The sequence below is a fragment of the Athene cunicularia genome (assembly GCF_003259725.1).
Source record: "Athene cunicularia isolate RWA chromosome 12 unlocalized genomic scaffold, athCun1 chr12_part1, whole genome shotgun sequence".
Classification (NCBI taxonomy): domain Eukaryota; kingdom Metazoa; phylum Chordata; class Aves; order Strigiformes; family Strigidae; genus Athene; species Athene cunicularia.
Genome location: NW_020799116.1, coordinates 1,148,944 through 1,176,357, shown reverse-complemented (window position 1 = coordinate 1,176,357; position 27,414 = coordinate 1,148,944). Strand labels below are relative to the sequence as shown.

Below are 27,414 nucleotides of genomic sequence, written 5' to 3'. Positions count from 1 at the left end.
GCCCGCGGGTTGTATTTACCGGGAGTTCTGCCCGGCCTTCCCCGGCCGCTGGGCCGGCGGCGTCCCGCAGCCTCGGGCCTCTCCGGGGCAGCCGCGGTGCCAGGAGCCGGCTGGCGTGTGAAAAGGAGACTTTATTTCTTTATAAGTAAAAAACTCGCCTTGATTTTTTTTTTTTCCCCGCGAGGAATTGGGCGTACGCGGAGGCTTTGCTGTGTCCGGGGTCTGAGGTTTGCCGGGTTTCTCAGCTTTCAGGCCGCTGGCCCTGCGGCGGTTCCTGCGCAGCTCTGCTGTGGGCGCCGCCTGTGGCAGGTGTCCTCGCTGAAGGCTCCTCAGCGGCTCCCTCTCTGCCATCGGGCGGAAGGAGGATCTCCGGGAAGTAATCGCTGTGGAGATATTTTTGACACCTTGTGCTGGAGGCTGTGGTAGTAGGGCCGAGAAATACCGGGCTGCTAAACCCTGGGTGCGGGCTCCCTGCTCACGCGCTGGAGCAGCGGGCTTAGCTGCGGTGGTTTCAGACCAGGAGTCGGATGGGCTTGTGGTCTGCAGGGCGAGGGGATGTTGCAACACAAAGGCCCGGAGTTTACAACAGACCCTTCTGCTGCATCTCATAGTTTGAGGCTAAGAATGCTCTTTGCCTTTTTTTTTTTTTTTTTCCCACTTGATTCTTCCAGCTCCTGTGTGGATCTTCCAGATACTGAGAAGGAGCCTCTCTGTTTCGAGGTGCTCACTGACAAAGGATGAGTAGGCAGATACACGAGGTCTGCGGATCATTGTTACCGGTTGGGTTGGGTTAATTTACTGCAAGCAGTAAATTGCAACTTTACTGTAGAAGGAGGGGCCCTGCAGGTGGCCTTGCAGAGGTTTGAGATGACCAACACAGAAGTGATAGTGGAGAAAGGATCGGTCTGGGACACTCAAAGCAGAGGGGACAAGCTGACCATGCGAGGGAGTAGAAAGGAGCTGAGTTGCTTCAGATTTTGAATGTGGCCGGAGGAAGCTGAAGTTTGAGATAGGAAGGATGGAGGGAGTGAAAGGTGGGGGCTGATGTGGCAGATGAGAAGAGCAACTTAATCTTTGTGAAGGCCAGAGAGGGACTCTCACATGTTATTGAGAGAGCTGGTGGTTGTGGTATTTTGGGACAGACTGGAGGAGCCAGGCTGGGTAGGACGTTCGTGTGCGGGGCAGAGCTGTCTTCTCGAGGTGCCAAAGAGGGAGCTTGCCAGCGTTGGATACAGGACAAACGTGCAGGATGAGGAAGTGGCAGGAGTTAAGAGCAGTCTGGAGTAGCACTGGTGGTGTTACCTGTGGTGAGAAAAGCCACAAGCAGGATGAGAATCCAGCCTTGGTGTTAAAAACTTGGCCACGTGTTTGTAAGCATCCAGGTTGTGAGTGTTGTAGGAATGTGAAGGTGCTGCTGAACTGCTCAGGCTTCTTTTGTGATTGCTGCCCTGTTAGGGGTCGGCAGGAGGGGGGTTTGATCCTCCTCCGGGACTCGAAGGGCGCTGTCAGGCCGCGCTGTCAGGCCAGTTCCTCGGGTTGAGGGTGGGACTGATGCCCCTTCAGCCACGGCTGACAGCTCCCCAAGTCAAATGCAGGTTCTTGTTGCGCCTTTGGAAGTTACTGTACAGACTCAAAAGTTGCATCTTTTTAAAGAGGAGAATGTGACTGAGTGAGCAGCTGCATAAAGTTACAACTTTGTTTTCCCCTTTCTTCCAGATACCTTCTTGAACAGCGAGACGTGGAAATTAATGTCCGTGATAAATGGGACAGTACACCTCTGTGAGTCCTGCGGTCTGGAGTGCTGCTGCGTGGGAGGGGAGGGCTTTCAGAGCTCCTTGGCGCTCTCTGCATCAGCAGCTAGGAGCACTGTTACAAAATGTCTCAGGTTCTGCTTTCTGGGAGACTTGACTATGTATTTCTGCTTCTTTTCTCTGTGGGTGCTGTGCTAAATAAGTCTTTGTCTCCCCCTCTGACTGATGCTGGCTGTCGGAGTGCTCAGAAGGGTGGTTGATTTTGTGATCAAATTACCTGGATTAAGCAGTTCTTGGCCTGGTGAGGCCTTTCCCCCCCTCACAGTCCCTGCCGTTCTAGCCTGCCTTTGTAGGTGAAACGCAAAGGGGCTGTGGGATCGCTGTCTGGCAAGGCTCTGAACATGCAGTAGGTAGTGAAGAATCCCCTGGTGGTGCTGAGGGGGGTGCTGTGAGCTTTTTACTTCCCCACATACCGATTTCGAAGTGCATTTGGACATTGCAGTATATTTAGAGTACGGAATAATTTCCCAAAGTAAAGGTAGGTGTTTGCCTGCTGCAGTGCACGTTACAGCATCCTCCTAGTTTGTGGGACAGTTTGAGGTCCTTCTGAAAGAGAATCATGAAAGGCTTAGATCGTGAAAGGGAAGACAAAACTCCTCGTAAGTAGGGCTTTGAGGAGTGTATTTGCTGTACATCTGGGGTGTGTGCTGTTCCCTTAATGCAGCGTGTGGCAGTCAGACGGACGATGGGAGGAGCGAGGGGTGTTTTTGAGAATTCCGTGGAATTGCTGAGTGCCCATAAAATGAACTCCATTAAAATGAGGAGGGATTTGGCAGCTGGTGGGTGGTGCAGCAGAAGATGCTGAACTCAGATTGGGACCTTGAGATGTCCTTGCAGGGCAGCAGTGCCTAGGAGCGCTGGGAACCGATCCTGCTTAGTCTGGGTCAGACTTCTGTGCTGTTGGGTAGCAATTCCTCCCTCCTGTGAGGAGTCGCCTTCTGAGCTGAGCAGGGACGGCTCAGTGCTGAGGTCTGCTGCTCTGGTGTGCCCAAACGCTGGATTCTGCTTCCTGCTGTATCTCTAATTTTCTTTCTCTTGTTATTGTCAGGTATTACGCTTGCCTCTGTGGACACGAGGAGCTTGTACGCTATCTTCTAGCCAATGGTGAGCAAAAACTGTCCTGGGTTGGGGTGCAGTGTCTTTCTCCAGACTGGTCCTTAGGGATTGTATGTCCTTCTAGCTGTTCCTTGTGGAAACTTCTGTTACAGTCAGCCATCTGATCAGTGATCTCGGGCTGCAGTGGGAGCCCTGGACGTGTTTTCATGGTGCCTTTTGCAGGCCATTTGTTGCTTGAATTTGCTACAGGGAAGCTTTCTGGGATGAGTCGAGGCAGCATGACTCTGAAATCACAGCTGATGTTTTGCAAGGGTGCATTGCTGTTGGGAGTATGCTGAGGTACTTCATCTGAAGAGCTGTCTGTGTAAAACTTTATTGTTCTCTTCTGATAGCCTTGCTTTGTAAACAGGGCTTAAAGGTGAAATGCAAGGGCTTTTACTAACCTGAAACAAAGCAAGAAAAACTCTCCAGGCAAAGTGCCTGCCCATTTGGTTCCCAGCACCCAAATTCCCTTCGGTAATGGTGATGTTGTGTGCTCTGGCAGAGGGATCAGAGTGCAGAGTCAGATCTCAATAGGTTTATTTCCTCCACTGCATTCAGAGCATCTTAAATCAACCACCTCTGTAGTTTCGAAATAGCAAAATGCAAGTGCCCTCCAGATTTTTAGCGGAGTCTAACCTAAAGAGGCATCTCTCGCCTTGTACAAGGCAGAAATGCTGTTTAGGAGGAGCTGTTCAAAGTCCAGTAAGCGACTGTACCCTTTGCACAGTGAGAATCTTCTTCCCAGAACATGGCTGGAGTCATGCCGAGGGACTTATTGCCGGGGTCAGTTTGAGTGAGTCACGGCTTCTTCAGAAGGGGATTTTGCTGTGGGAGAACACCTTTGGGTTGTACATGAGTAAGGAGAGCTTAGTTTTTGTAAATACGCTCAGTAGTGTAGGGGGTCACAGGGAAACCTGTCACCAGCCAGAAGTCATACTCGTTTAGCGACCGTCTGGGGACACTCGAGAGAGATTTACCTCTGCCTGCTGTCATGTACCTGTGATCGTTTTGCAGGAGCTAAATGTGAGGCAAACACGTTTGATGGGGAACGCTGTTTGTACGGAGCTTTGAGTGACGCCATCCGCCGCCTGCTGAAGGAGTACAAGCAGATCACAGCAAAGTGCATGAAGAGGGACTACTACGATGTCTTCCTGCAGCGGTAAGCGGACGAGGCGGCTCCGTGTGCAAGGCCTTCTGTCCTCCTGCCTTAGCTCTTCACCTGCATATTCAAGCTCTCTGCTAAGGGCAGATTTGAAAGGCACCAGATCAGTGCCCTGTCTCATTCCTAAGGGCTGTTCCTTTGTGCCCTAAGGATTGACTTCCAGGTACGTGTGTGCTTAAAGTGGAGCCTCCAGTGGCTTAGGCACAGGCTCCAGAGCTAACAGAGAGCTGGTCTTTATGATGCAGAAGCATTAGACTGTCATCCTTGAATGTCAGACCAAAATCTGATCACTAAAACCACATTAGTAATTTAGGATAATATATCAACCGAAATTAAATTTCAGGCCTGAAGTGCTGTAGCCTGGGAGCCGGGGTTTCCAGCAGTGATAATGGATATCTCATTTCTGAAATGGAGCACCTTAAGAAGCCTCAAACTGACTTAGAGCAGCGCTCAGCTCTTTCTTTTTCTTCATTAAAATGTGTTAATTTTAAGATGTTTCTGAAAGTTGCCTGTCACACCTTGTAGTCTTAGCCTAGAGCTCGAGAAGAAGCCCAGCTTGTTCCAGGAGTAAAGGAATAGTGTCAGTCTTTTCTTCTTGCTATTTTTCTACCCTGGTAGTTCTGATGATATTACACAGACTTGCTTGTTTGTTTGTTTTTCCTCCCATTGGACTGACTTAAAAAAAACCCCCAAAACCAACAAGATTTCAGCGTCTGTATCTTCAAAATTGGAGAGCAAATAAATCCTAGAAAGATCTGACAATCTTCCCATTACTACAGAGTCCTAATTTCTGCAGCTGTGGGGAAAGGGGAGGAAGGAAACTCATTTATCTGAGTAAAATCAGATTCTGCCTTTCAGGGAAGTAGAATTTTGCAGGGTGATTTATCACTTCCCTGGTGAGTTTGTGGCTCAGATGATGCAGGGTCGAGTGCACATGAAAACTAAAATGTCCTGTTTTCTGCTTCTCGTTCCAAACAGACCTTTCATTAAAATTGAAACAAAGGGCAACAGTAGGGGGGCAAAAAATGAGCACCTAACTGCTTCTATTTTGTTTTGGGCAAGACACTAATAGGAAGGATGTGCTGCTAGTGGCAGGAGATTGAGATCAGCGTTCGAGACATGCTCTGACATCCTCTCCTTGTGTGACCACACACCTTTCGGGCACCAGTCCTCTCTCCAGGAGGAGTGTGATGCCTGATGTCTGCCCGGTGTGACCACTTGGGGATGTTTGGCAGGATATCTATGCCAGGGGTGCTGGGCGTTAGGAAACACTGGTAATGTTGCTGTGAACTCTGCAAGTAGCAGTCTTTTTTTTTTTTTTTTTTTTCCCTTTTAAAGAATAAGGGTATGGGCATGCAGTCACAAACAAGGTTTCATCTCTGATGTGGTAATTGTCTGCGTTTCATGCCTGTGACATCCTTCCTTCTTCTGAGGGTGGGTGACATCAAGTCCTCTCCTGTTTGCTGCGCAGTTAAAGCGTGCACACCAGCAGTGTCCAGAGAGCAGGAAAGTTGCACCTTACTTTGTAGTGGTGTAATTCTTTTTGAAGGTGTGTGTGCTTCTGCGTGGCTTTTTGCCATCGAACAATTTAAAAGAGGATTAACCTTTAGAGATGTGTTTGGGGGCAACTAGTTCCTCTTTAGAATCTGTTCCCTGTGTTCACGGGTTCTCCTGAGGCAGAGAGGTTTCATTCTCCAGCCTTCCTCTTACACTAGTGAAACTTAACTTTGAGTCACTGGAGGGAGAGAGAGATCCCAGTCTAGTATGTGACGTACCAGTCCCTGTGCCGGCCGCCTAACTGGGCAGGGAGAGACTGCAATGTCCAGAGGTATTTGTTCAGTTCGACCTAAATGTACCGTGTCCCCCATTGGCTTTACTCCATTCTCTCCTTTCTCATTCAGCGTTGAATTTTCCCTCTCTTTGTTCCTTACAGGTTGCTGGAGCAGGGGTACCAAAGCGACATTGTTTTCATTGTTCACGGCAAATCCTTCTGTGCCCACCGCTGCATTCTCAGCGCTCGCAGCGCCTACTTTGCAGAAATGTTTGAGACCAAATGGAAGGGGAAGAACATGATAGTGCTGAAGCATCCGCTGGTGAGCGAGGCTGTGCTTCCAGCTCTTTCCTTTCTGTTTCAGCTGGGTGAGAAAATGGTGTAGGAAGGGCAGTTTGAGGGTTAACTTCCACAGTGAACAGCTCCTGGAGCTCAGGGTGACCCTAGTCAAGGAGAGGGGCTTGTGGAGGCACTTTATGCCGCAAAATAGCATCTTACTCAGGTAACAAAAGCTGCATGCTTCCCCTTTGTTCGCTCTGTCAGGGGCTCAACCACATCTTAAATAAATTGCAGTAGCAGGTAGCTGTTACCATCTGCCAGCTGCGTCAGGACTCCTCTGCGGGAGGAGTTGGGTCTGTCTCATTCCTGGTGGAGAGGTGGTCTGTGGTGAAGACATCACCCCCATAATGGGCACTAATGGAGTCCCTTTTGTTGCCTTTGCAGCAGGAACTGTAACAGGCCATAAGTGCATCCCTTAATCACCAGTGCTCTGGCGTACGTTTCTATAGCTTGATTGTGGCTGTGCAAAACCTCTCGTGACGAACATACTTCCAGTTTCTCAGGACACTGCTTAATGTCTTCTTTGTACAAGAACATGTCTTTCCTCTCAAGTCAAGAAGAGTTGGAAATGGCTGTGACCAGCAAATGGCTGGATTTTACAGAGCTTGTATCACAACCCTGTCTTTGGACCGTTAGTCAGGTCCTGACCCCACAGGCACGTGGTTTAGAGTCAGTGGGTGCATGTAAAGAGCTGTGTAAGCCGGGTGGAGTGGCAGCATTAGTTATGTGAGGAGCGGGGAGATCGGGTGCAGTGTGTGAGTTGCTGTTTTTATGGGGGTTTTCTGACTTCTTCAGGATCGTGTTTGTATCCAGGCAAGTTTCAAGCTTGTTACTCAGTTTCTGGGAAATCTAAAGATAACTTTCTCATGTTTTGTTTCAGATTAATCCAGCAGCCTTTGGCTCTCTTCTGCAGTATTTGTACACAGGTAAATGATTTCCTGTCCGGTGTGTGTATCCGGGGCGGGCAGGCAGCGGGCTGTGCCTCTGCCCTGGTGCTCTTTGGGTGGCACAGGCTCACTGGCAGCCGGGTTTGGGTACAGGACTTGCCAGCACATCCCCTCTGCTGGCAGAAGGGGAGAATGTGAGCAATCCCCAGCTCTTCCAAGCTGTTTGTACCTTTTGCCAGTTGTTGTCCTGCCAATAACTACAGTCAATTAAAAAAAAAAAAATCAGCTTAGGTTGATTGGATGGATGTGGAGAACATATTTTTAACTTAAGGAAGGTAAATCTGTTGTCTGGGAAAACATCCCCTGAGGTGGTGAGCAGCCAGGTTCCCACCTAGGGCGTTCTCGGTCCGTCAGACCCGAGCAGTGTGTGCTGAATGCTTTGACTACTTCCTAATATTTTTTTCTGAACAGAAGTTGATCCTAAACCATCTGTGAAAATGCCAAATGTTGTATTGTAGCCATGCTAAGTGCTGAACTATTTCAGGCCAGGAGGTGGTGCCAGAAAATAACCTTATCTTCAAGGCTCTTCTCCAGTCCCATGTTTTCAGAAATGTTTTCAGTGATGGTAACAGAGTCTGGACTGACAGCTTGTGAGCATAAAGTCTTTTCTTACCCAGAGCCAGGTAGCCAGTGGTGGCAGTCATGCATGCTGCTGTTGTGCTGCTATTTTTTCTTTTCTGAGGGAATTGGACATCTCTTGCATAAGCCTGTTTGGTGTTTGGCCTCTCGAATGAGCTGTTAGGGTAGATGCTGGGAAGTGAGAATGTGAATTACATGCTGAACTGAGATTCCTCGAGGTCGTGGGTGGTGGGGTACCAAGTCTTAGCTGCTTAGACTGAGTTGTAACTGGATGCTGAAAAGTGAAGCAGTGTGTCCAATTACTGAATTTCTGTGCCATCAGGACTTCTGTCCTTAATTGTTGCCATGTTTACACCTAAGTGGTACGGGTTAAACGAGCTGGCTGCATTTCTTCTTGGCAGGTCGTCTCGATATCGACGTAGAATATGTAAATGATTGCAAGAGGTTGGCCAAGCAGTGTCGGCTGCAGGACCTCATAGATGATTTGGAGACCAAATGTAAAAAAGTCTATGAATTTGGTAAGCATTTTGCTCGCTGTTGGCTCTGCTGTGCCTGTGTGTCCTTTCAGGGGGAAAGAGGAAAGTGTGACAATGCCTGTTTCACGGGGCCCTGGGTGCTTCCAGAAAATGATTCTGTTGTGGAATTCCCATGTTTGCATGTCAGGGGCTCTCTGTAGGGCAGCTGTAGTGGTTTCTGACACATGCACGTTTATCATTTACACTGAATGTTTTCATTATAGTAGAGCAGCCATGGCAGCAGGACTTCGCTGTGGTTGCCAGACATTCAGTGGAGCACTGTGGGGTGTACTGGTAACTGCCTTTCAGCAGAGAGCTCGTTCAAATCTCTGGGGAGATAAAATATGTACAATTAAAAGTCCTTATCTGCGTTCATCTGACCCCTAACCAAACTCAAATGTTTGACAATTGGCTCAAAATGGCTGCAGAGTGAGATACAAGGCTTTTTTTAAAAGCAGAGAAGTATTTCTGAAAGCGTGTGTGTATTTATAACACATATATGTGCCAAAGCTTAAATGACACAATCCTCTATTTAAGGGCTTTTTGTTATCCAGAGAGCTTGTGATCTCATCATGACATCAGCTTATTGCATGAAAACCAACAGTTGGAGATTTATCATTCATCTCCTTCGTTCAAGCTAAAGGACACATGAAGAAGAATCAAAACAGCACAAGTAGGGCAAAGTGCTGTTAGTCATTAAGTAAAAAAAATACCTGGTAAAAAAACCTTCAGGCTGAAAACATCTGATTTCTCATATCATGCTCTGAGTTAACTCCTTTACTTCAGCCAAGTTAGCATTGGTTTGAGAAGAGAATCTGGTCTGTAGTTTTTAAATCAACAGCATCTTCTTCCTTGATCTAAGAAGTAAGGGTGTAGTAGCTGTTCCACCTTTCCCTGTTGAAGTATGAGTTCTGACTATTCAGCCTGAAGTTGCAGGGCTTAACGGATAAGAGCCAGTACTCATGTGGAAGTCACATGGAAGATACTACCATGTGTAAGTCTCCCTTAGGCACGTGCAGTCGGGTGGCGGGGTGCAGGGTTACCACGGACTGTCCCCACATAGACCAGTGTGCAGGTTCTTACGGAAGCTGTATCGTCCATCTTACCCCCGCCGTGTAAATACAAATGTAAACATGCACCTGAGGAGATTAGAAATGCATTTCTTGGTTCCTTGCTACAAGTAGTGTTAAGATACCAATTTGTGTATTAAGTAAGTGGTGGAAAAAGGGGAGTGGTGGTGAATACAATGAATAGAAAATAAAAACTACTCACACAATCGGGTAACAAGATTATCTTGTGGCATCTTTTGATATCAGAGTAATCCAGTGAGATGCTGGAGATCCTTTTTTCCCGTTTTTTTCCTTTTTATCTTTTTCTCCGGGGGTCTAGCTGAGACCCTGGGGGTGACCATTCCACCTTAATCCATCAAGTTAAAATCTCCTGTAGTACTGTGGGAGGAAAATAAGGCGGATAGCTTGCTGGGTGTCTGAAGCCATTACGTAGTGTGTCATGGCAACTTAAGGATCGTGAAGTCCAGTGGTTAAATTTGTGACTGCAGAGGAGCTGACTTCTTGGTGGGGTTTAAAAATGGGGAAGTAACTTTTCAGGTTAGTTGGGAGTTCCAGATACAAACTCCACTTGGAAAATGTAATACAGGCTTCCTGGATGGCACCGGACAAATTATTTAATTTCTGTGTTCTTTGAGAGGGAACAGTTGTTCATTTCTAAGGCCTGACAGAAGGCACAATCAATGGGTGGTGTAAAGCACGGGTGGAAGTACTAGGCTTGAGTTTTTATTTATGACAGGTTGGATTTAAATGAATAGACAGAACTGCTGATAGGTCTGTTAACAGTTTGTTTCTCGTATCAGCTTTCATGTGGAAGCCAGGAAAACTTGATTCTCCAGAAAGTAATACTTAGAAAAATTATAAAAATTGTGAAAGATCTTAGGTCACATCATGTCTGGCACTTGACAAAGCATCACTGTTCCTTCTCTGAAGTCCTGCTTGCTCAGAGTGCTTTCTGTGGAACAGACATCTGATTCAGGTTGGCAGAGCAGGCTCACGTCTTGCCGCTGTATTAATAAAGTTGAAACGTGCCTAATAAAACAACATGAACTCAAGCCCGTGTAGCTCCAGTGGATAATTGCAGTCTCTGCAATCTCATTATCTAGAGTTAATCAGCATTTCAGAAGCACTTAGTGTCTTGGCATGCACAGACAGTAGTTTAGGAAAACCCTGAAGAGGATGACCCAGTGTCTTCTGCTGCACCTGAGAGACTTCAGTGTGAATGCTTTCAAATTTTCCCCCACGTGTCTATTGTGGCTGTAACAAGAAAAAAAAGTTGCAGTGTTTGGAAGACCTCAGACAGGGTTTGTCCAGATTAAGCCAAAATCCTTCCTTTAGAAGTGAAGGTATTTGATATTAAGTGTTCTGCAGTTATTTCTACATGTTTTAGTGCAAAAAGGTTGAGAGCCAGGTTTGTGATGCTTGCCTTCAGACGGGAGGCGCTGAACGTACAGAATCTGTGGTTGTAACTACTCAGGGCACTGCCAGGAGGGTGTGTAAGGCAGGTATCTGAGTGTGGCGTCATTGTGGAAAGGTTTGAGATTTTGGTGGGGGTTTTTGTGGCTCTTTTTTTTTGTGGTGCATTGGCTCATTTGAAACAAAAGGCTACAAAGAGGTGTTGAGCGGTAAAACAAAGGCAGCTGGTGAACTGGTAGGTGACGTTCAGTGCTACAGAGCTGGGCTAGACTGGGAAGAAAGACAAAATCCTCCATTCTCAACTGTAGCTGGGTTACTCCCTCGAGCTCCTTGCACTGTTTATGTTGTTCTTTCCAGAAAACCCTTAATTCCTACGTCCTGCAGGAAGGTGATGGTCCCTGCTGATTGTTTGCACCCGCAGCTTATTCCTGTTCTGTCACTTTGTTTCTGTTAGAGGAGAGCTGCTTGTGGTACCAAACACTGCGCTCTTGGATTTGAGAGATGCAGCGTTTGAAATGTCTCACGATAGATTTGCTTCTCAGACAAATCACTGTTCTTTCACGTTGCTGTGAAAGTGCACAGATGCTTTGTAGGTCCCAAGAGAAGAACTCTTTCCCTCGACTACTGCTTAGAACTTGCTGGGTCCATTAGTGATTACAGAGCCTGACTGATTTGGCGACTGTTACAATAGGCACTACACAAATATCAATTATTCTCTCTGCCATAAAGAGTTTCTAATTGCACAGTGAGAAATTTCCTTCCCTCGTGCTGGTCTGTAAGCAGACAGGGCTCTTCTTGGCTTATTTACCCTGAAAGTCATCTGTCTGCAGGTAGTGCAGTGCTAACAGAGCAGCCTGGCTGCTTCCTGGTGTGTCTGTGTGCAGCAGCGGTGCCACCTGACTGTCTTGTACTGGTGGATGATCCTTCCCTTTCCTGTACCCTTGTGGGGTATTCGGCCGGTTTGAGGTACGGTGGTGGCACAGCTGAAGGTGTAACCTGGAGGAGGGGGTGGAGAACTTGTTTTGTGGCACTTCATGGTCTTGTTTCGCCCACGGCCCGATGGAGTCATCTGCCGGAGCTCGTGTGATGCTGTGCAAAACGTCAGGAAGAACGAGCTCTCAAGGTGGTGTGATTCACCTGTGAGGGGTTTGCGTGCAGTGAATCACGCCTGTCAGAAACTTCTGAGTGTGTTGGCGTGGGGCCGCTTAACTCTTTTGTCCTTGAGAGTTAAGTCTGCATCTCTCTGGCTCCCAACAGCATCTCGAGCCTTCCTCACCACAACTTTCCCATTTTCCAGTGGTGCTCCCGTGTTTTCTCACGTGCTTCCCTGTATGCCCGTGACTCCTGAATGTCCTGCGTGCTCCAGTCCTCACCGCAGAGCCTGCTGAGCTGAAACCAAACTCGAGGCGTGAGGTAGCCAGAAAGAGGAAAGGCTGGTAGGGCAAGGCAGGCAGACACACTAGGTCTGAAAAAGGCAAATGAAGTTGCCATCTCTGCATGGTTTATTTGATCTCTGGTGGTAGTGATGCTTATTTAATGTTTGCAGAGAACACGGGCATGCTCGGCAGTCCAGGTGTTTGGGGGTTTTTTGTGCTTTGAGGATCTACAGGGAGAGTAGGGGACAGACTAGGTGCACAGGACTTGATACCTAAACAAGAATAAATCCCTTTGTTCCCTGGAGTGAAGTTAGGGTGGCACAGACGAAATGGGACCCACGAGAGCACGTGACGGAGCAGAGAGGCACAGGAGCAGCTTTATTTCAGCTCAGTACTCCCTGGCATGGGCTTTACCTTAGGTAACACTGTCTGTGGTAGGGGTGGCCAGCTGGGAAGACCTTGTCCGAGTGGCCCCTGCAGGGCCCAGGGCGGCCTGATGGACAGTCCTCAGCTGTACCTGCTGACAAGGGTTGTGCAGGGAGACTCGGGCTGTGACAGCTTTGTGTTTGCCACAGTTGGCATGCCAGCAGAAGGCCTTAAGGGGAGGTTTGAGGAGGTGCAAGCCTCCCCTCCCAGCCCTGCTCACCAGCTGCACCGAGGGCTGTGTGTACACAGGAGCATCACGGGGGCTGTGCAGTAGAAGCCAAACAGCAATAATACTGTTTGTTCCCGGAGTGTCTTTCTTGTCTCTAAATGGGAGAGAATGTTTGTAGAGGAATTTAGGCATCTCTGCTCTTTTGTCTTTTTTGCTTCTTCCAGTCTCTTCCAAGCCAGGGACCTGTGTGAAAGTGCTGACGATTGAGCCCACAGGTAACTGCCGGCTGCAGGAAGATCTGGCTCTCCTAGCAGACTGCGCCCTGCCAGCCGAACTGCGGGTACGGAGCCTTTACGCTACTTCTGCTCTCCGGGGGCTGTGCTGTGCGTTCACCCGTGTTCGGCCGCATTCTCTCCCTTTGAGTTTAGTGCTTGCTTGTGTGCTGCTGCTGCTCCAAACGCTGAAAGCCTTTTACTGCTTCAGAATGCTGTGAAGCTGTTTAACGAGGCTGTCAGTGCTGGTCCTTCCCTTGGATTTTTTTTTTCCCCTAGCAGGTTTTGGTAAACAAAACCCTTGCCGTGGTATTGATGGGGATTTCCCCGCTGACTACAGTGGCACAGGAGTTGGGCCCCAGCTCTTTTTCCTTTTCTCTGCCATCCTTCTTGAGTATCAGCAGTGTTTTATCAGCAGGCATTGATCCCCGAAGGGACACGTAGGTGGCAGATGGCTAGCTGGGCTAGCTTACTAGGAACTGACACCCTGCAGTGGGGGGGTGCTCTCAAACCCTGAAAATACTTCCAGCAGAAATGTGAATCCCTCTGAAGCAAATTAACTTGACTGGCAATAGATTTGCTTTTCATAACTACGTCTTGTTGACCTTTAGAAGTAGCCCACAGGCCGCAGGCTGGTGATTGCTGTGTTAAAATACCATCAGTATTATTGGTTAGGCTCATATATCTGGATCTTTGCTCCCAGCTGCAGGAGAGCAGGATAAATGTTAGTGGTCTTCATTCTCCTGGCATCTGTTGTTTTCTGTAATATCAGCAGATTCGCTTTGCTGTTACATCTGTCCTTTTTTAACTCTTTCTCATACCAATCACTGAATTTAATAACATGAACTCCATTTAGGTGACTGCTGTGCCCGGAGGTTGTATGACTGAGGGATGGAGCAAAGTTTATTGCTTTTTTGCTTTTTGTCCCTTGCTGAATAGACCTCTGTGTGTGTGTGTGTGTGTGTGTGTGTGTGTGTGTGCACATGGATCAGGTTTCTTACCTGTAGCAAACCACATGGTTTGTGCTGGCTTTTGGCAGACATAGCTCTCTGAGTACCAAGCACTTTATAGAGGAGTTATTCTCCATCATGTTTCCATCTACCAATGCAGAAATCTTTCCTACATAACCTGCCTCCTGCAAATATAATAACCGTACATTTATTTGTGGCTTTCAGTATGCTTTTCTGTATGTTTGCAGGCTTTAAAGGGAGGTGATACTGTAAGTAAGCCTCAAATTTACTTCCCAAATAATTAAAAAAAGGATTGTGGGCCCCAAAGTGGAGAGATTTATATAAATTTTAAGTTACTTCCCAAATAAAAAGAATGCTTTCAGTTTGATTGCTTGTTCCCAGACCTTGATGGCATGTTCCTGTCGCGTTAGGCTTTTCCAGGGTTAGGAACACTTCCCTTTTAATTCTTTCGTGCAGAACAGGAGCTGGAAGGAAAATACGAAACTTGGAATAATATAATCATCTGACAGCACTGTGAACGCCTCTGCGAGCTGGGGCTCCCTTGCTGTGTTCATAGATCAGAACGAAGGCAGTTACAGCAGCGCTGGAGCTGTTGTGGCTGTAAGGGTGGAGAGGGCACGGTCACACGCCTGGTCACCAGAGAACGTGTGCGCCATGCACAAACGTGGCTGCTTTGTTTAAGCCTGATAAATTCAAAGAGATTCCCATTTTTCTCTCTCTAGGTCTTTTTTGTTGACTTACAAAGAGTGTATGAACACAGCTCTTCATCCTGTTGCCATTTATATCTCATCCTAATGTTTGCAAATTGTTAAATTCTGTGAATTAGGCATCTTTGTTCTGGGACAGAGGAATTGCACATCCTCGTTCTGACAGGGTTTGATGCCGTGCAAGGAACAAACTACGTAACCTAAAATGTCAGGGACAACCGAACAGTCACGGACAGACATCTGTGTTCTCGAGAGAAACATACATTTTTTTCCAGCAGAACAAAATAGGTATTTGGCTTCTGGATAAAAGCCAGCGTTTCCAGAGTTTGGTGAGAGACGTTCTGAGCTGCTCATGCCATGTAATGCCATGTTATGTGACATGGGGTTGTATACAATTTTCTGTTACACTATAAACGAATAATTTGCATGTAATGTCTCTGATACTTGAATGATGCAGAAGACTCTGCTGTACGACTAAACCAATAATTAACGTTTGATATCCAATCACAGTTCATCGTTAGTTTTCGGAGTGAGGACTATCTGTTCTTTGAACTCTTCAGCATGTTTATAATCTTGGTACCTTGTGTCTCATTCCTGTTTATACCTGAAAGCCTTTTCTCTTTCAGTGTTTGTTTTTAAAAGTGTGGTTGTTGTCTCAATTTTGTTTTACACTAGTAATGACCAGAATTTTTCTGACCACAACAGCTGCTGCTTTGGTTTGTTGCAATAAATTTAGCAGTGACAGATTTAAGTAAAATACCATCAAAAACCAGGCAACTGTCACAAACCATGTGGCTTTCCACTCTGCCTGGCTCTTCATCTCCTGTCTGCCAGGTGGCATCGGAGTTGGAGACTCCAGGCTTTCCAGTGCTCGAGACTGCAGGCGTATCATTTCCTTATAGCTATTTTTCATTACCTTTAACTGAACTCTTATTTTCCACACTAAGATGAAATCAGACTTAAAAGGACCAGAGTTTGCTGTGAAATAAATACTGCTCTGTTCATCTGTATTAACATTTGGTGTGGCTGCAAAAAAATGGGACCATTTGTCACTTTTGGGGTAAAACTAAATCTTACAAAATGTAGAAAGAACAGTTTGAAACAAGTCGATGGGTTCCATCTAGTCTTGCCTCCACATCTGTGTAGTGGGGTTGTCCGTGGCAGCTATTCCTGGGCTTTGCCCATTTGGCAGAGGCAGATCAACTGAACTATTTAAATCATGATTCCAATCTTTTTTTTTTGTTTTTTTTTTTTATCCGATTCACTTGCATCTGGTTATGGGCTGGTAATCTTTCCTTGGATCGCTAACCCCTGTATTTTGTGTTGTAATTTGCTCACAGTTTTCTTGCTGAGATAATCCAGCCAAGGTAGGAATTGCTGCCACTGATTTGTTTTGTACGGTTTTGTCTCCAGCAGCATTTCTCTTTCGGCGCTAACAGCACGTTCACAGCAGCAAAGACGTGCTCTTCCACGTGTTGTGGTGGGTGATGACTGGAGGATTCCGTGAACGTTAAAGCGGTTTTATGCTATGGAGGTGTTGAGAATGTTTCCGTATGGTGGATGAGTGATTGTGAATGTGTTTGCACCTCGCAGGCCAGACTGTTTTGTGCTTTCCGGGCAGCATGCTGAACTTCGGCAGCTGTGCTTTGCCTGGACAGAGGTATGCTGAGCAGGTTTCCTGAGCGGGGGCGGTGGGAGGAACAAGCCAGTTTGCTGCAGGGAGACCCTGAAAGGGAGATTAAATTCCTCAAGAGTTAGAAGAGAGGGGGGTAGAAGTAGTAGAGACTTAAAAATGAAGTAAAAGGGAAAATTCTGCAAAGCCACTTCACAAAAACATCAACCTGCTTTTGTAGTAGGGATTGGAAATGACCTTGTAAACCTGAGCATCAGAGCAGGGACCAGGCAAGGCCAGAAGCGGGAAACTGAGCCGGGAGGAGTTTGTAATTCAGGAGACAGACTCGGAGACAAATAAAACTCCCATGTTTGTTCCAGAGGGTTGGATTCCTTTTAAAGATTTACCTTTGAACGATGAAAGGGGAGCAAAGAAGGGATGCACGTAGAAGATGCGGAGTTTATATGTCAATTAAAATTCTTGTGCTGCAACGAGTGGCATCTTAACAAAGCCTGTTTGTTTTACCTATAATGTGCTGCAAAGCTGTAGCCCAGAAAGTCATGTCAGAATTTCTAGGGGTACATGGAAGCTGTGCCTTGAAACGTGAAACACAGGTAACGGCAAAATAGCAGCCTGGGGAGTCTACAGATGGGACAGTGTGATCTCATCCTCAGTGCTGGAGGTGCCCTTTGTGTTACAGGGGGGGGTGTTCCTTGAATTGCTGCATCTCTTCTGGGAGAGAAGTTCCCCGATGGGGAAGGACGCACAGGAGAGAGGTGTTAGTGGAGAGGCAGCATTGCTGCCAGAGCCATGTGCAGGCTCTGGATGTCACAGGGTTTACTCTGCTGCGATTAGGAGCCACGGACGGCCAGATGTTGCTGAGGACAGACAAAGACCTTGGCAGATGAGTCCGGATTAAAACTAAAATTGGGCGTTGGACTGATCTCAGATGGGTCCGTGTTGCCGCGCTCAGTGGTGGGGTGAGCTTTGGCCAGCTGGGTGCCCTGCCACGTCCTAGAACCCCTCTGGAGAGAGAAACCTCCCTGCGCTGGAGCTGCGCTGGGCTGAGAGCTCAGGCCGGGGTGATGCGGCCGGGTCGGTCTGGGTTAGGTGGGAGGGAGGGCTCGGCTGGCTCCTCAGCAAAGCTGGCAGTCAGCGCTTTCAGTGAGGTGCTGAGGTAGTCTGCCTCTGGGAGAGTGATCCTCCCCGCCAGCCCAGGCTTCTCCCGGGTGCCAGCTTGGGGTGAAACCTTCCTGGGTGAGAGACAGTGGTAATAAACTCCTGGGCCCAGGCAGCTCAGGGACATGTTTGGAAAGCAAGAATCGGGGGGAACTTCTGTTTCCAGAGATTAGTTGTCTTGGCTGCGTGACTGTGAATATAAACTTTTCTCTTTTTTTAATACACTCAAATTACCCTGTATATAGGATAAGGTGAAAGTAAAAATCTTTGGAAGTGTCACTTTAAAAGAACATAAGGCCAACAGATTTTATTTTTTTTTTCCTCTCTGTGTGTGCTGTCTTTGTTGGCATGCGGGACTGGGAGGAGGTGTGTTGGTGTTAAAATAATTCACTAGAGTATTAATACTGCAACAACACTATCTTTGGCTGCAAATCAAATCATAAATTTAAAATGTGCTTTAGAAATCTTGAATTATTCAAGTGAGGCAGTAATTGTAGCCAAACTATTTTAAACTGGCATATACTTCTATGTAATCTATACGTTCCTACATCTACCTGTACATCTGCACAGTAAAGGGCTAGTCCTGAGCTCTGGTATGCTTATAATATCCACTACGTGAAGTAAACTTCACCTTCACTTGGTCGTGTGCCTTGTGAGGTGGCACAGAAATGCTTCCCAGAGCTTTTTGGAGGGGTGGGGAGTTTCCATGGGTAAGGGAGGCCGCTGTAACTTGCACCAGGAGTGTCTCTATCAAGAGTGCAAGGACTTCAGTTCCTCACGTTGAAATCTGTGTTCCCTGAAATCCGGTGCTCTGCACTGTGCTGAAGGAATGGATGGTTGCTTCTGGGAAGACCAAGAAGTCCAAAGTTGGGACCCTGAGCATGTTTAAAGCAGGAATGTTAAAGGTCAGGTCTTCTGGTTTCCTTTTCTAGGTTGGTTTTGGGGAGTTGCCGTTTGACAGCACCGACAACTTCAACAGTTGTCCCGACGTGTGTTTCAGGGTGGCAGAGTACAACTTTTTGTGCCATAAGGTACGTGCATGCGCTCTATACTTCATTCTCCTCCCTTTTTGCCATAAGTCTGGTCTACCTGTCTTCCCTGCTCATCCAGTGCTGAATGCACTCTGCAGAAGCAGCACTGCCTCATCAGCTGGAAAACCCCAGGTCGTATTGCAACTGGAAACTATATTTAAAGCATTTAACAAAACAGCAAGCCCTGTCTTTCTTGCAGAGGTGAGGAGATAAATTTATGGATTTAGCTACAGCATTCACAGCTGCAGAATCTCCTAGCTTGTGCGTTCAGTGTCTGGAGAGGGGAATGGTTGATCTGGAAGTGAACAGTAAGAATGGATTCAAACTCCTGCCCTAATGCCGTGCTCCTTCTGGATCTCTGAAGCTTACAGATTGTTTTTTTGGTTCTGGGGTTAGGCATGGGTAGAAACAAGGTATGGAAAAATGTTGGAGATGCAGCTTCAAAATACAGGGAGGATCAGAGTTAGAGTCTGAACTTCTGAAACATCTTTGAGCTGCTCTGACAGCCGGTGGGTAGTGCTGCTCGGTCTGATGCAGCGAGAAGGATTCTAGTCTCTTGGTCTTTATTCCCTCTCCAGGCATTTTTCTGTGGTCGCAGTGATTATTTCAAAGCCCTTCTTGAAGACCATTTCAGTGAGAGTGAGGAGTTACAGACACAGCCCAGCATCCCTGTGGTGACTCTTCACAACATCTCAGAAGATATCTTCATCCGAGTCCTCTACTACATCTACAGTGATGACACAGAGGTGAGGCCACCCACAGAGCCTCTCCTCCTGGGCTGGCTCGTTCTGGAAGTGTTTGCCTACAGCATCCCGAGGGGCAGTGGTGTTTAGTTTCTTCAATCCAACTGCCCTACTCTGCTGTCTCAGGGACCCACGTCCTGGGACTCGCTGTGAGCCAGGCAGGGGTCTGGTTTCTGTGGGTGATGTTTGGGAAGCAAATCCTTAGTCTGTTATCCCATAACGAAAATCTGAAAATTAGGTTGCACGCTGTATGTTGGCATGATAAATGCAGATTTCCCTCTTGGGCTCTGTGGAAGGATAAGGTGAGCAGCTGCCAGTAGATGGCAGATTGAACACATTTGGGGATGTGGAAAGGTTGAGAGATTCTGCTGATTTACTCTTGGCATCACAGCCCACCGTTCCACTTGTAGCAAGTCATTATATCCGCTGTTATTTGTTGCTGGGGTGTGCAGAGGTTCCACTGGGAGACCAACACCTTGCTGTGCTCAGTGTCACAAGCAGTAACAGTGGCCCCACCCCACCTAGCTTTCAGCCTCACGGAAGGCGCAGCAAATCTCAGTGTTTAAGCAGGTTCCTGCTTTGGTTTTGTGTCAGACGCTTTCAGCAGCTCCAGCTACAAGATGCCAGAACGGGTTCTGGCATTCGGGCAGCGATGAGGGACGCTGCTGCACCTGGCAGTGTCACTTCTCCCGAGCGGTGTTTGTGCCCTGGGTTGGGTGCCACGTGCGGAGAGCAGCTGCAGCTGGACCTTGTTTCTGCTGCTCCCTTCGCCTCCGGGTAGCGGCAGGGAACGTGCGGTGGGGAGGGATGTATTTAGCAGGCAGCACGGGCAGGACTGCCACCGGTATGCCAGAGAGCAGATGCTTCATTTGTCCCTCAGCTCCGTGCTGAAAGGGCAGGCAGGGGGAAGGCAGCATGTTGGGGTTGTGAAGATCCTCCCAACCTTGTGACTGTGCTGCAGCGTGACCCTGGTCCCTCACACTCCTCTGCTCTGCCTTGCCCTCCTCGAGACGTGTTTCCCCAGCACAAGGCTGCCCCGGCTGGGCTTGGGGCAGGAGGACAGCCCAACAGCAAAGCGGAGGAGTTGCAAGGATCTCGCTCGTGTGTTTTCTAGGCAGAATGGTGCTGCCCCAGAAACTGGCTTGGATTTCAAGCTGGGCAGCCAAGACACGAGCTTCTGCAGAGAGTTTACCTGCCGTGAAAAACTACCAGGGAAAATGGTCAGGAAAATGGGAATATAGCTCAAGTTCCACACTTACGTGCAGCGTTCTCCTTGCCCTGGGTTTCCCTAGCCAAGGGTCAGCACTCCCAATTCCACATTTCTTTTTCCAGAGGATTTCTCTGTCTCTGCCATGTAGTAGTGACAGTGCTTGCAGCTGGAAGGAAGAGTGTGTGCAGAGGACAGACGGGGTTCCAGGCAGAGAGAGAAGTAGCTGATCAGAACACTTGTGTGGGCTCAGGGGAAGCTTTTGGAGGAACATTTGCCAGGTTTGTGCTCCATCAAGCAGTTGGGAGCTGCTGCCATCAGTACTACTGGCTCAAACGCCTCCAACTCGTGAGGTTCCTGCAGCTTACGAAAGGACAAAGCAGCACTTGATTAACAGCCCCGAGAGCTTTGTTACACCCTGTGGCAGTACAGCACCCACGACACGCCTCTGATGCATCCTTCTGCACAGCTGCTGCAGGGTGTCACACAGCTGGGAGAGGCGCTGGGAGCAGTCCCTCCAAACACTGGTGTGGACAGCTGTGGGGGAAGGAAGAATCAGCCCTTTTCAGTTGTGAGAGTGAGCAACGACCTGTGCAGATGTGGACAGCACTTGTTTTGCTGCTGCCCAGTTACCAGGGCAGTGGACTGTGCTGCACCAGAGTTACCATTCCTCAGTCTAGACCCGTGTGGCTTGGTCTCTGTCTGCAGGGGGTCTCGCCTCCTCCACAGCCAGGGTGTGCTGCATCCTGCAGATCTGCTGTTAAAATGAATGTGGGTAACTGTGCTCTTTGCACTTCGCGTTAGCAGGAACAGAACTGTGCAGAGAGAGGCTCTAGCTCCAGGTTAGTGACGCAGATGGCTGACTGAAATAGGATTTGCCCAGCCAGGGGAAGAGACTGAGTGAAGCTGGAGGTGGCGTCTCCAACATTATCTACAGCATTTTTTTTATCCTCAGATCACTTGCAAGGAACAAAAGTACCCAAGAGGGAAATGAGAGGGTGATTCTCTAGCTCAAGAGCCTGAAAATGTTAAAGGCCATTCACAACAGTGTAAGCTTGAGCATCTGGTGCATGAATTCAGTTTGGTTTGAGGGCCTGGAAAAGTTCCAGTAGTATTTGATGTGCAGAGTCTGTTCCTCACCTAGTTGGCCCTCACCTACAGTTTATTTGGGGTGCAATTTTCTGTCCTGGGATGTACCCCTGTGCCAAGGAGCTTGTGCTGGCTGAGTTAGCAGAGCCAGTTTGAGGAAGGAACTTAAGAGAATTTTGCACATTTTCCACAAAGTGCGCGTCCAGCGGTACGTAAATGGGAGGCAAAGTCCTAGTGGGGATGGGGTGCTCTGTTCTGCCAGCCCGTTCCGTTTGAAGGGCTTTCAGTACCTCTGGTAGAAGCTGCCTCCTCCTGCTGCCACACTGCACGTCTCTTTCAGGTGCACTTCTGTGTTTCAGTGTTGCTTTGTGCTTAGCTAGAGAGGTTAACTGCAGCACGGCAGACTTCTTGCTTTGTGCTGAGCAAGCTGCCTCTGCAGCATTTTAAACTCCTCTGTGGTAACGGCGGGGAAGACCTAGCCCTGGAAGATTGAGCTCGGGTCTCAGTAGTGCCATTAACACCTGCCTGGTGCATGCTTTAGGGAATCTGCTAAAGCACGAGAGAAAAAGGCGCTTTGCCGGAGACAAGTGAAGTGGGGGGGACTGGGCAGTAATCCCCCTCTTGCCATTGCCAGCTGTCCCCGGAAAACGCCTACGACGTGCTGTGCGTGGCAGACATGTACCTGCTGCCCGGGCTGAAGCGCCTTTGCGGCAGGACCCTGGCTCAGATCCTGGACGAGGACAACGTCGTCAGCATCTGGAGGGTCGCAAAGCTCTTCCAGCTGACCCGGCTGGAGGACCAGTGCACGGAGTACATGGCGAAGATCATCGAGAAGGTACCAGACACGGTCCCCACGGCCCTTGCCACGTGTGCCTGTAGGCCTGAACTGCGCAGTGAGGCACAGATACAAGAGTTAATGCTCGTGCTTTGGTCTGTGACAAGTGCTTGCCCCCTCTGTTCTAATGTGCTTCCTGAAAAGGAGCAGCGATGAGGTAGCAAAGCACGTGGTGAGTTAGGACGGAGGATGAGGAGCGTGTGCAGTGTCACTGCAGGAAGCCAGGTGCTGGTGGCTGTCTGGCACATCCCTGTGGACTGTGGGGTGAAAAACCTGACCAAAAAGTTCCATGGGCAGGTGACTTTCACCGAGCTTTCAGCCACCATGCCCAGAGCGACAGCGGCGTTGCCTGAATGTGCAGTTACAGCCTGGAGAGCCCCGTGGGGTGCGCAGGGGAGCTCTGTGCAGGAAATGTTTTCCAGTGTTTGCTGCAGGGAGTTCTTCCTGGCATAATGCTATAGAAAAGAAAAATCACTGTGATCTCTACTCTCCTCCAGGATGACAAATCTAACAGTAGGGGTCTCCACAAGGGAAATTTGGCTGTTGAACACCCAGAAGTAATGAATCTAGCTCTGAAGTTTTCTTTATGAGGCTCCATTTGAGTTTTATCCTGAGGGATTATAAGTTTCAGGACTCATGGAGAAAGTTGCCACACAGAAGGATAAATTAGAACCTGTGGGGTGTTTTTATCCTGCAACAGAGGTTTTTATAAATGGCTTTTACAGTTCACAGGGGAGCGTAACATTTTCACCTGCAGCTTGGAAGGTGTGAAATTCTTTTTGGTATGTGAAAATAGCGAAGGAAATTATTCCAGGGCTGTTATTTTGTTCAGTGTATAGCTTGGGGATGATAGACACATCAGCGTGCCCCCAGATTCTGGCTTCTGAAAAGGATTTGCTTGGAAAGCTGGTGGATGTCCCAAGCAGTGATGGTGCAAGGCTGCACCATTCCCCTTCCCTGAGCGGGAGCCCTCGGACCCAGCGCTGGCAGCGTGCCTTCCGAAGGGTTTCGGCACAAACGGAGCCGCCCCAGCTGCTCAGACATCAGCAGCTGCCAGTGTCTTGTGGCGAGGCCCCGGTGATGGCAACGGGGAGAGGTTTTGGCAGGGAGTGCAGCACAAAGCGGGGCTCAGCACCCCGCCGTGCCCGGGCGCGCTGCAGCGGCGTAGGCAGACTCTCACCCTTCAGCACGCCACATGTTCCCAGGGAACTTGATGCAAAAATCATTCCTGGGTGACCTGATTCTGTCAGGCTGGGCCCAGAACTGAGCAGCTGCCTTGCTGTGATCTGCTGAGGGGCCGTGGCCGTGGGGCTGGGCGCTGTGGCAGGGGCTGTGGCTGCTGGCTCCGCGCGGGGCACGAGCAGCCTCTGTTGCTTGGGGCAGGACCTTCCCCAAAAGCGTTTGGCAGCATCTGCTGGGTCTTCTGGGGAATATTGTGTGTATTCATGTGCCCCAATACCAGAACCATGGGTGCTTAGTGGGTGTCACAGTGCACTCCTGGGAGTGCGGGCTGCTCACAGCTGTGGCGCTGGCTGCTGGGGCGTTGCTGCCTCCCGGGGGGGTGGCAGATGCCTCTGCAAAGGGGCTGTGTAGGAGGCAGCAAGGTTGGGGTCTCCACGTACCCTTAGCAATCCCTTTTCCTCTCTGAGATCCCTCAACAGTGGCTGAGCCCATTATCCCAACCCTTTCCATCCCTTCACCCATCATCTTGTCTTCCTAACGGTTCTCTTGTCCACCCCGTCCAGCTGGTGGAGTTGGAGGAGTTTGTGGCTGCCGTGAAGGAGAACGCGGAGGCTGTGGAGGAGCGGCAGGAGACTGACTCCATTCCTCTGGTCGACGACATCCGCTTCCATATCACCAGCAACGTGCAGACTTACAGTGCCATCGAGGAAGCCAACCAGAAACTTGAAGCTCTGGAAAACCTCCTGGCCAGTATAGGGCTTGAGTGCTGATGTGCAAACCCTGCCTGTGGTATGAGCCTGCGCAGCCCCGCCGGGGTGGCTCGGAGCGCAAGAACAGCTGAGCCTCTGAATGTCTCTCTTCCCCTTCTTTGTCCTCCCCAATCACTTTCAGGCATGGTTTCTTTTTAATTTATTTACGTCTGGACATTTGCATGTCTGGTTTGTGTTTGGTTTTAATTTGTTTTTCGTTTCTCCTTTCAGAAGTAGCTCCCAAAGCTCAGCCCAAATCAGTAGCTGCTCCTTTGCAGGATACAACGCGGATGGGAGGCTGCCAGCAGCTGGGGGTGGTCAGGGAGCTAGCGCTCTGGGGGACTTGCCGGGTGTTAGGACACCCATCCTGTTCTGTTGCCCCACAACACACTTCTGAAACTGGTTCATCCCAGGATATTGTTGAATTGCCACAGTCAGAGGAAGAAAACAGGATTAAACTCTTCAAATAAGTATATTGGAAGGGAGGTTGGCCTTTCTTTCAGGGCCAGCGTGCTAAGATTGGCAGAGGTGGGCAGTGCTTCCCCAGCAGGGGCACAGCAGTGCTTGGCTGTGTGGAAGGCACTGTCCTCACCTGCTGTTCTAGTGTTTAGATGAAAAGAACCAAAGTGGTTTCTAGGCCTTCCCTAGCTTTTCATTGCTTTGAAGTGCTCAGAGTTTAAAAGCTTTGCTTCCTGAACAAATGTCTTTGGGAATGCAGCAGAGACCAGAGCCTTTCCGTTCTTAGAAAGCAGTTGCTTTCAATGCATGAAAAAAAAAGGAGAGCACCCCTTTTTTTCCTGACAGGGGAAGGAAACACCTTCTTGGAAACAGCACTTTTCCCTTTCTTTTTGTCCACTGTGGTAGAGCAAAACAGACTCTCTGGTGGGTCAGGGAGGAGGGGTCACCAGAAATCGTTTAGAAGGAAAAGGGGCCTTTTGGGTCTCTTGCAGGGCAGCTGTCCCACCCGACGTTCTGGCTTTGCTCAGCCTTGAACCCTGTAGCTTCAGTGTCCTCCAGGAAACTCACTGTTTGTACTGACGAGTGTTTCTGAGTCTGTGTTCTGCAGTAGGTCGTGTTATCTCGTGTTGTCTCCCTAGACTCCTAACGAGGGTAATGATGTTCTTTCTGCTTGGCGCTAATCAGCGGGCGATACCCCTGCACAAAGCTTGCCTTGCCCCGCAGGCTGCCCTCGGAGCTGTTTGTCTGCAGGGTGGCAGGTCTGGGGAGGCTCGGGTTCCCGGGGCAGGGGCCGGGCGTGCTCTGCCGTGCTGCGAGTTGGGAGGGAGCAGGGGCATTGTGTGAGGCACACGCGGGATCTTGCCCGGGCACTATCCCCAACACGTATCGTCGCTCCGGTCGCTCTGCGAGGCAGGAGCTTGAAATAATCCGCATCAGGTGTGCTCTTACTGCTTGAGGTGGGAGCTGGGCACGGGCCCCTGCGGCTCCAGGGTGGTGGGTTCTGTAATGGTGGTGATGCTTCCCTTGGGTAAGGGAAGACGCTGGGGATCCAGCGTTTGGCAGGGACTTGCTTCAGCTGTGGCTGCACTTGGGAGGACGGGTTTCTCTCCCTCGCTAATCTCCCGAGGTGAGACTGGTGCTCCCACACCACGTGGGAACTGCAGCCCCTGCTCGGAGCATCTGCCTGTACCCCGCGGGTGGTGAAGCTCTCTGGGGGAACACGGGCAGGCTCGGTCCGGCTGCACCGACAGCGGGCCCTGGGGTACCCGAGAGAAGCTGGACTTTGGCAGAATCATGTATCAAGATTGAGTCGTGCTTAACCGAAGCTGGGGACAGCTGGGGGAGCAGGCGTGAGGTGCGCTGACATAACTGAGCCCCGAGTGCTTGTGCACTTTGTTCTCTGGGTTTCACTGGTGTCTCTTGCAGAACAAGTCTGTGGGGCAGGGAATGGTGGCAGCGGGGCTGCTCAGGCAGGGCTTCAGTTCTGCTTCAGAAGGCTTGTGAGGAAACGTGAGGAGTTCTGGTGGTTTGCTTCCTGCGGCCGCGTGCGGGTGAGGCCGGGGGTGTCCCTGCAGCCGTGTGCTGCTGTGTGGGAGCAGGGAGCAGCAGCAGGGTGCTCCTGTTTGGGGGGCTGACGTGGAGGGGAGACGTGTGTTTGTCGTGGGATTGGTGGAATGTGCCTCTGTGTCCGTCTCTAAGCTCAGTGTGGCTTCGCCAGGATGACCAAAGAGAGCCCAGCACAGCTTGGAAGTGTCAAAAGCATCTCGGTAAACTCGAGGAGGGGAAGAGCTGTTGGGAAAGCTTTAATATGAAGTCCCGTATATTTTGGAGGAAGGAAGGTGAAAGCAGAACCGCTTTGTTTTCTTGCTCAGTGGAGCGTCAGGTTCATGAAAGCCTGCTACAGAAACGGAAAGCTGGACCCAGCTGGTTCAGTTCCCTGTTTCTCCGCCCTGTGTGGTTGAAGATGACGCTGAGCATAAGCTGGACGTTCAGTTTATCACATCCCCAAGCTGGACGTTCAGTCTATCACATCCTCTCTGCTCCTCCTGCATAAACTCCTCATCTGACGCCTCAGTCGTCGTCCCTGGGCAGCAGCGGTTGTGGCAGCCCCGCGCGGAGCCGGGGGACGGCCGTGGCCTTTGCCTTCCCCTTGTGCTCGGCGAGGTGCGGAAGCAGGATCACTGAGGATCGTGCTGATGCTTTTCTCTGCAGAGGCCTGGGCTGCTGAACAAACGGACACCGGTAGGGGCAGAGCAGGAGGACGGCAGAGCGGGCAGCAGTGCTGCGAAGCCTTTTCCATACGGCTGCCCGTGAGCAATCCCATTCCCACGTCCTGAAGCGCGGAGCAAGCGAGGCCGCAGCTGTACACGTGGGAGGAAAGCTCGGCCTGGCCTTCCCCTCTGCCTCCCCACTAAGGCAGTGCCACGGGGGCTGCCCGGCGGTGTCACAGTGGTCACATCCGTGAGGCCCCGCGGATTGTCCAGGGACTCGGGGCCCTTTGCCCCCCCCATCCCTTTTGGTGAAACTGGGCTACCACAAGGTCAGTGTGCGGGCAAGCTCTCCAGCCAAGGTGAGCCAGGTCAAAACTGAGATTTGAATTCACTTTATTCTTGCTGCAAATACTTTTATCACAAAATAAAAACCTTTTGTTGATTTTTCTTCTGTTGCCAGCGTCCTTTTTGTGTTCTGTTGCCTCTGTCCTT

At 49.6% G+C, this 27,414-nt stretch overlaps 1 protein-coding gene across 1 annotated transcript; it reads left to right on the top strand.

Annotated features, from left to right (window-relative positions):
- The first annotated feature begins 1,760 nt into the window (after positions 1-1,760).
- ABTB1 (ankyrin repeat and BTB domain containing 1) lies at positions 1,761-27,414 on the top strand. Its single transcript, XM_026857356.1, has 11 exons — positions 1,761-1,781; positions 2,862-2,915; positions 3,924-4,068; positions 6,005-6,164; positions 7,062-7,107; positions 8,109-8,225; positions 12,901-13,016; positions 18,350-18,448; positions 19,027-19,194; positions 22,122-22,322; positions 24,068-27,414. Exons 3-11 carry the CDS (start codon positions 4,034-4,036, stop codon positions 24,272-24,274), a joined length of 1,149 nt encoding a protein of 382 aa, XP_026713157.1. The 5' UTR covers positions 1,761-1,781; positions 2,862-2,915; positions 3,924-4,033; the 3' UTR covers positions 24,275-27,414.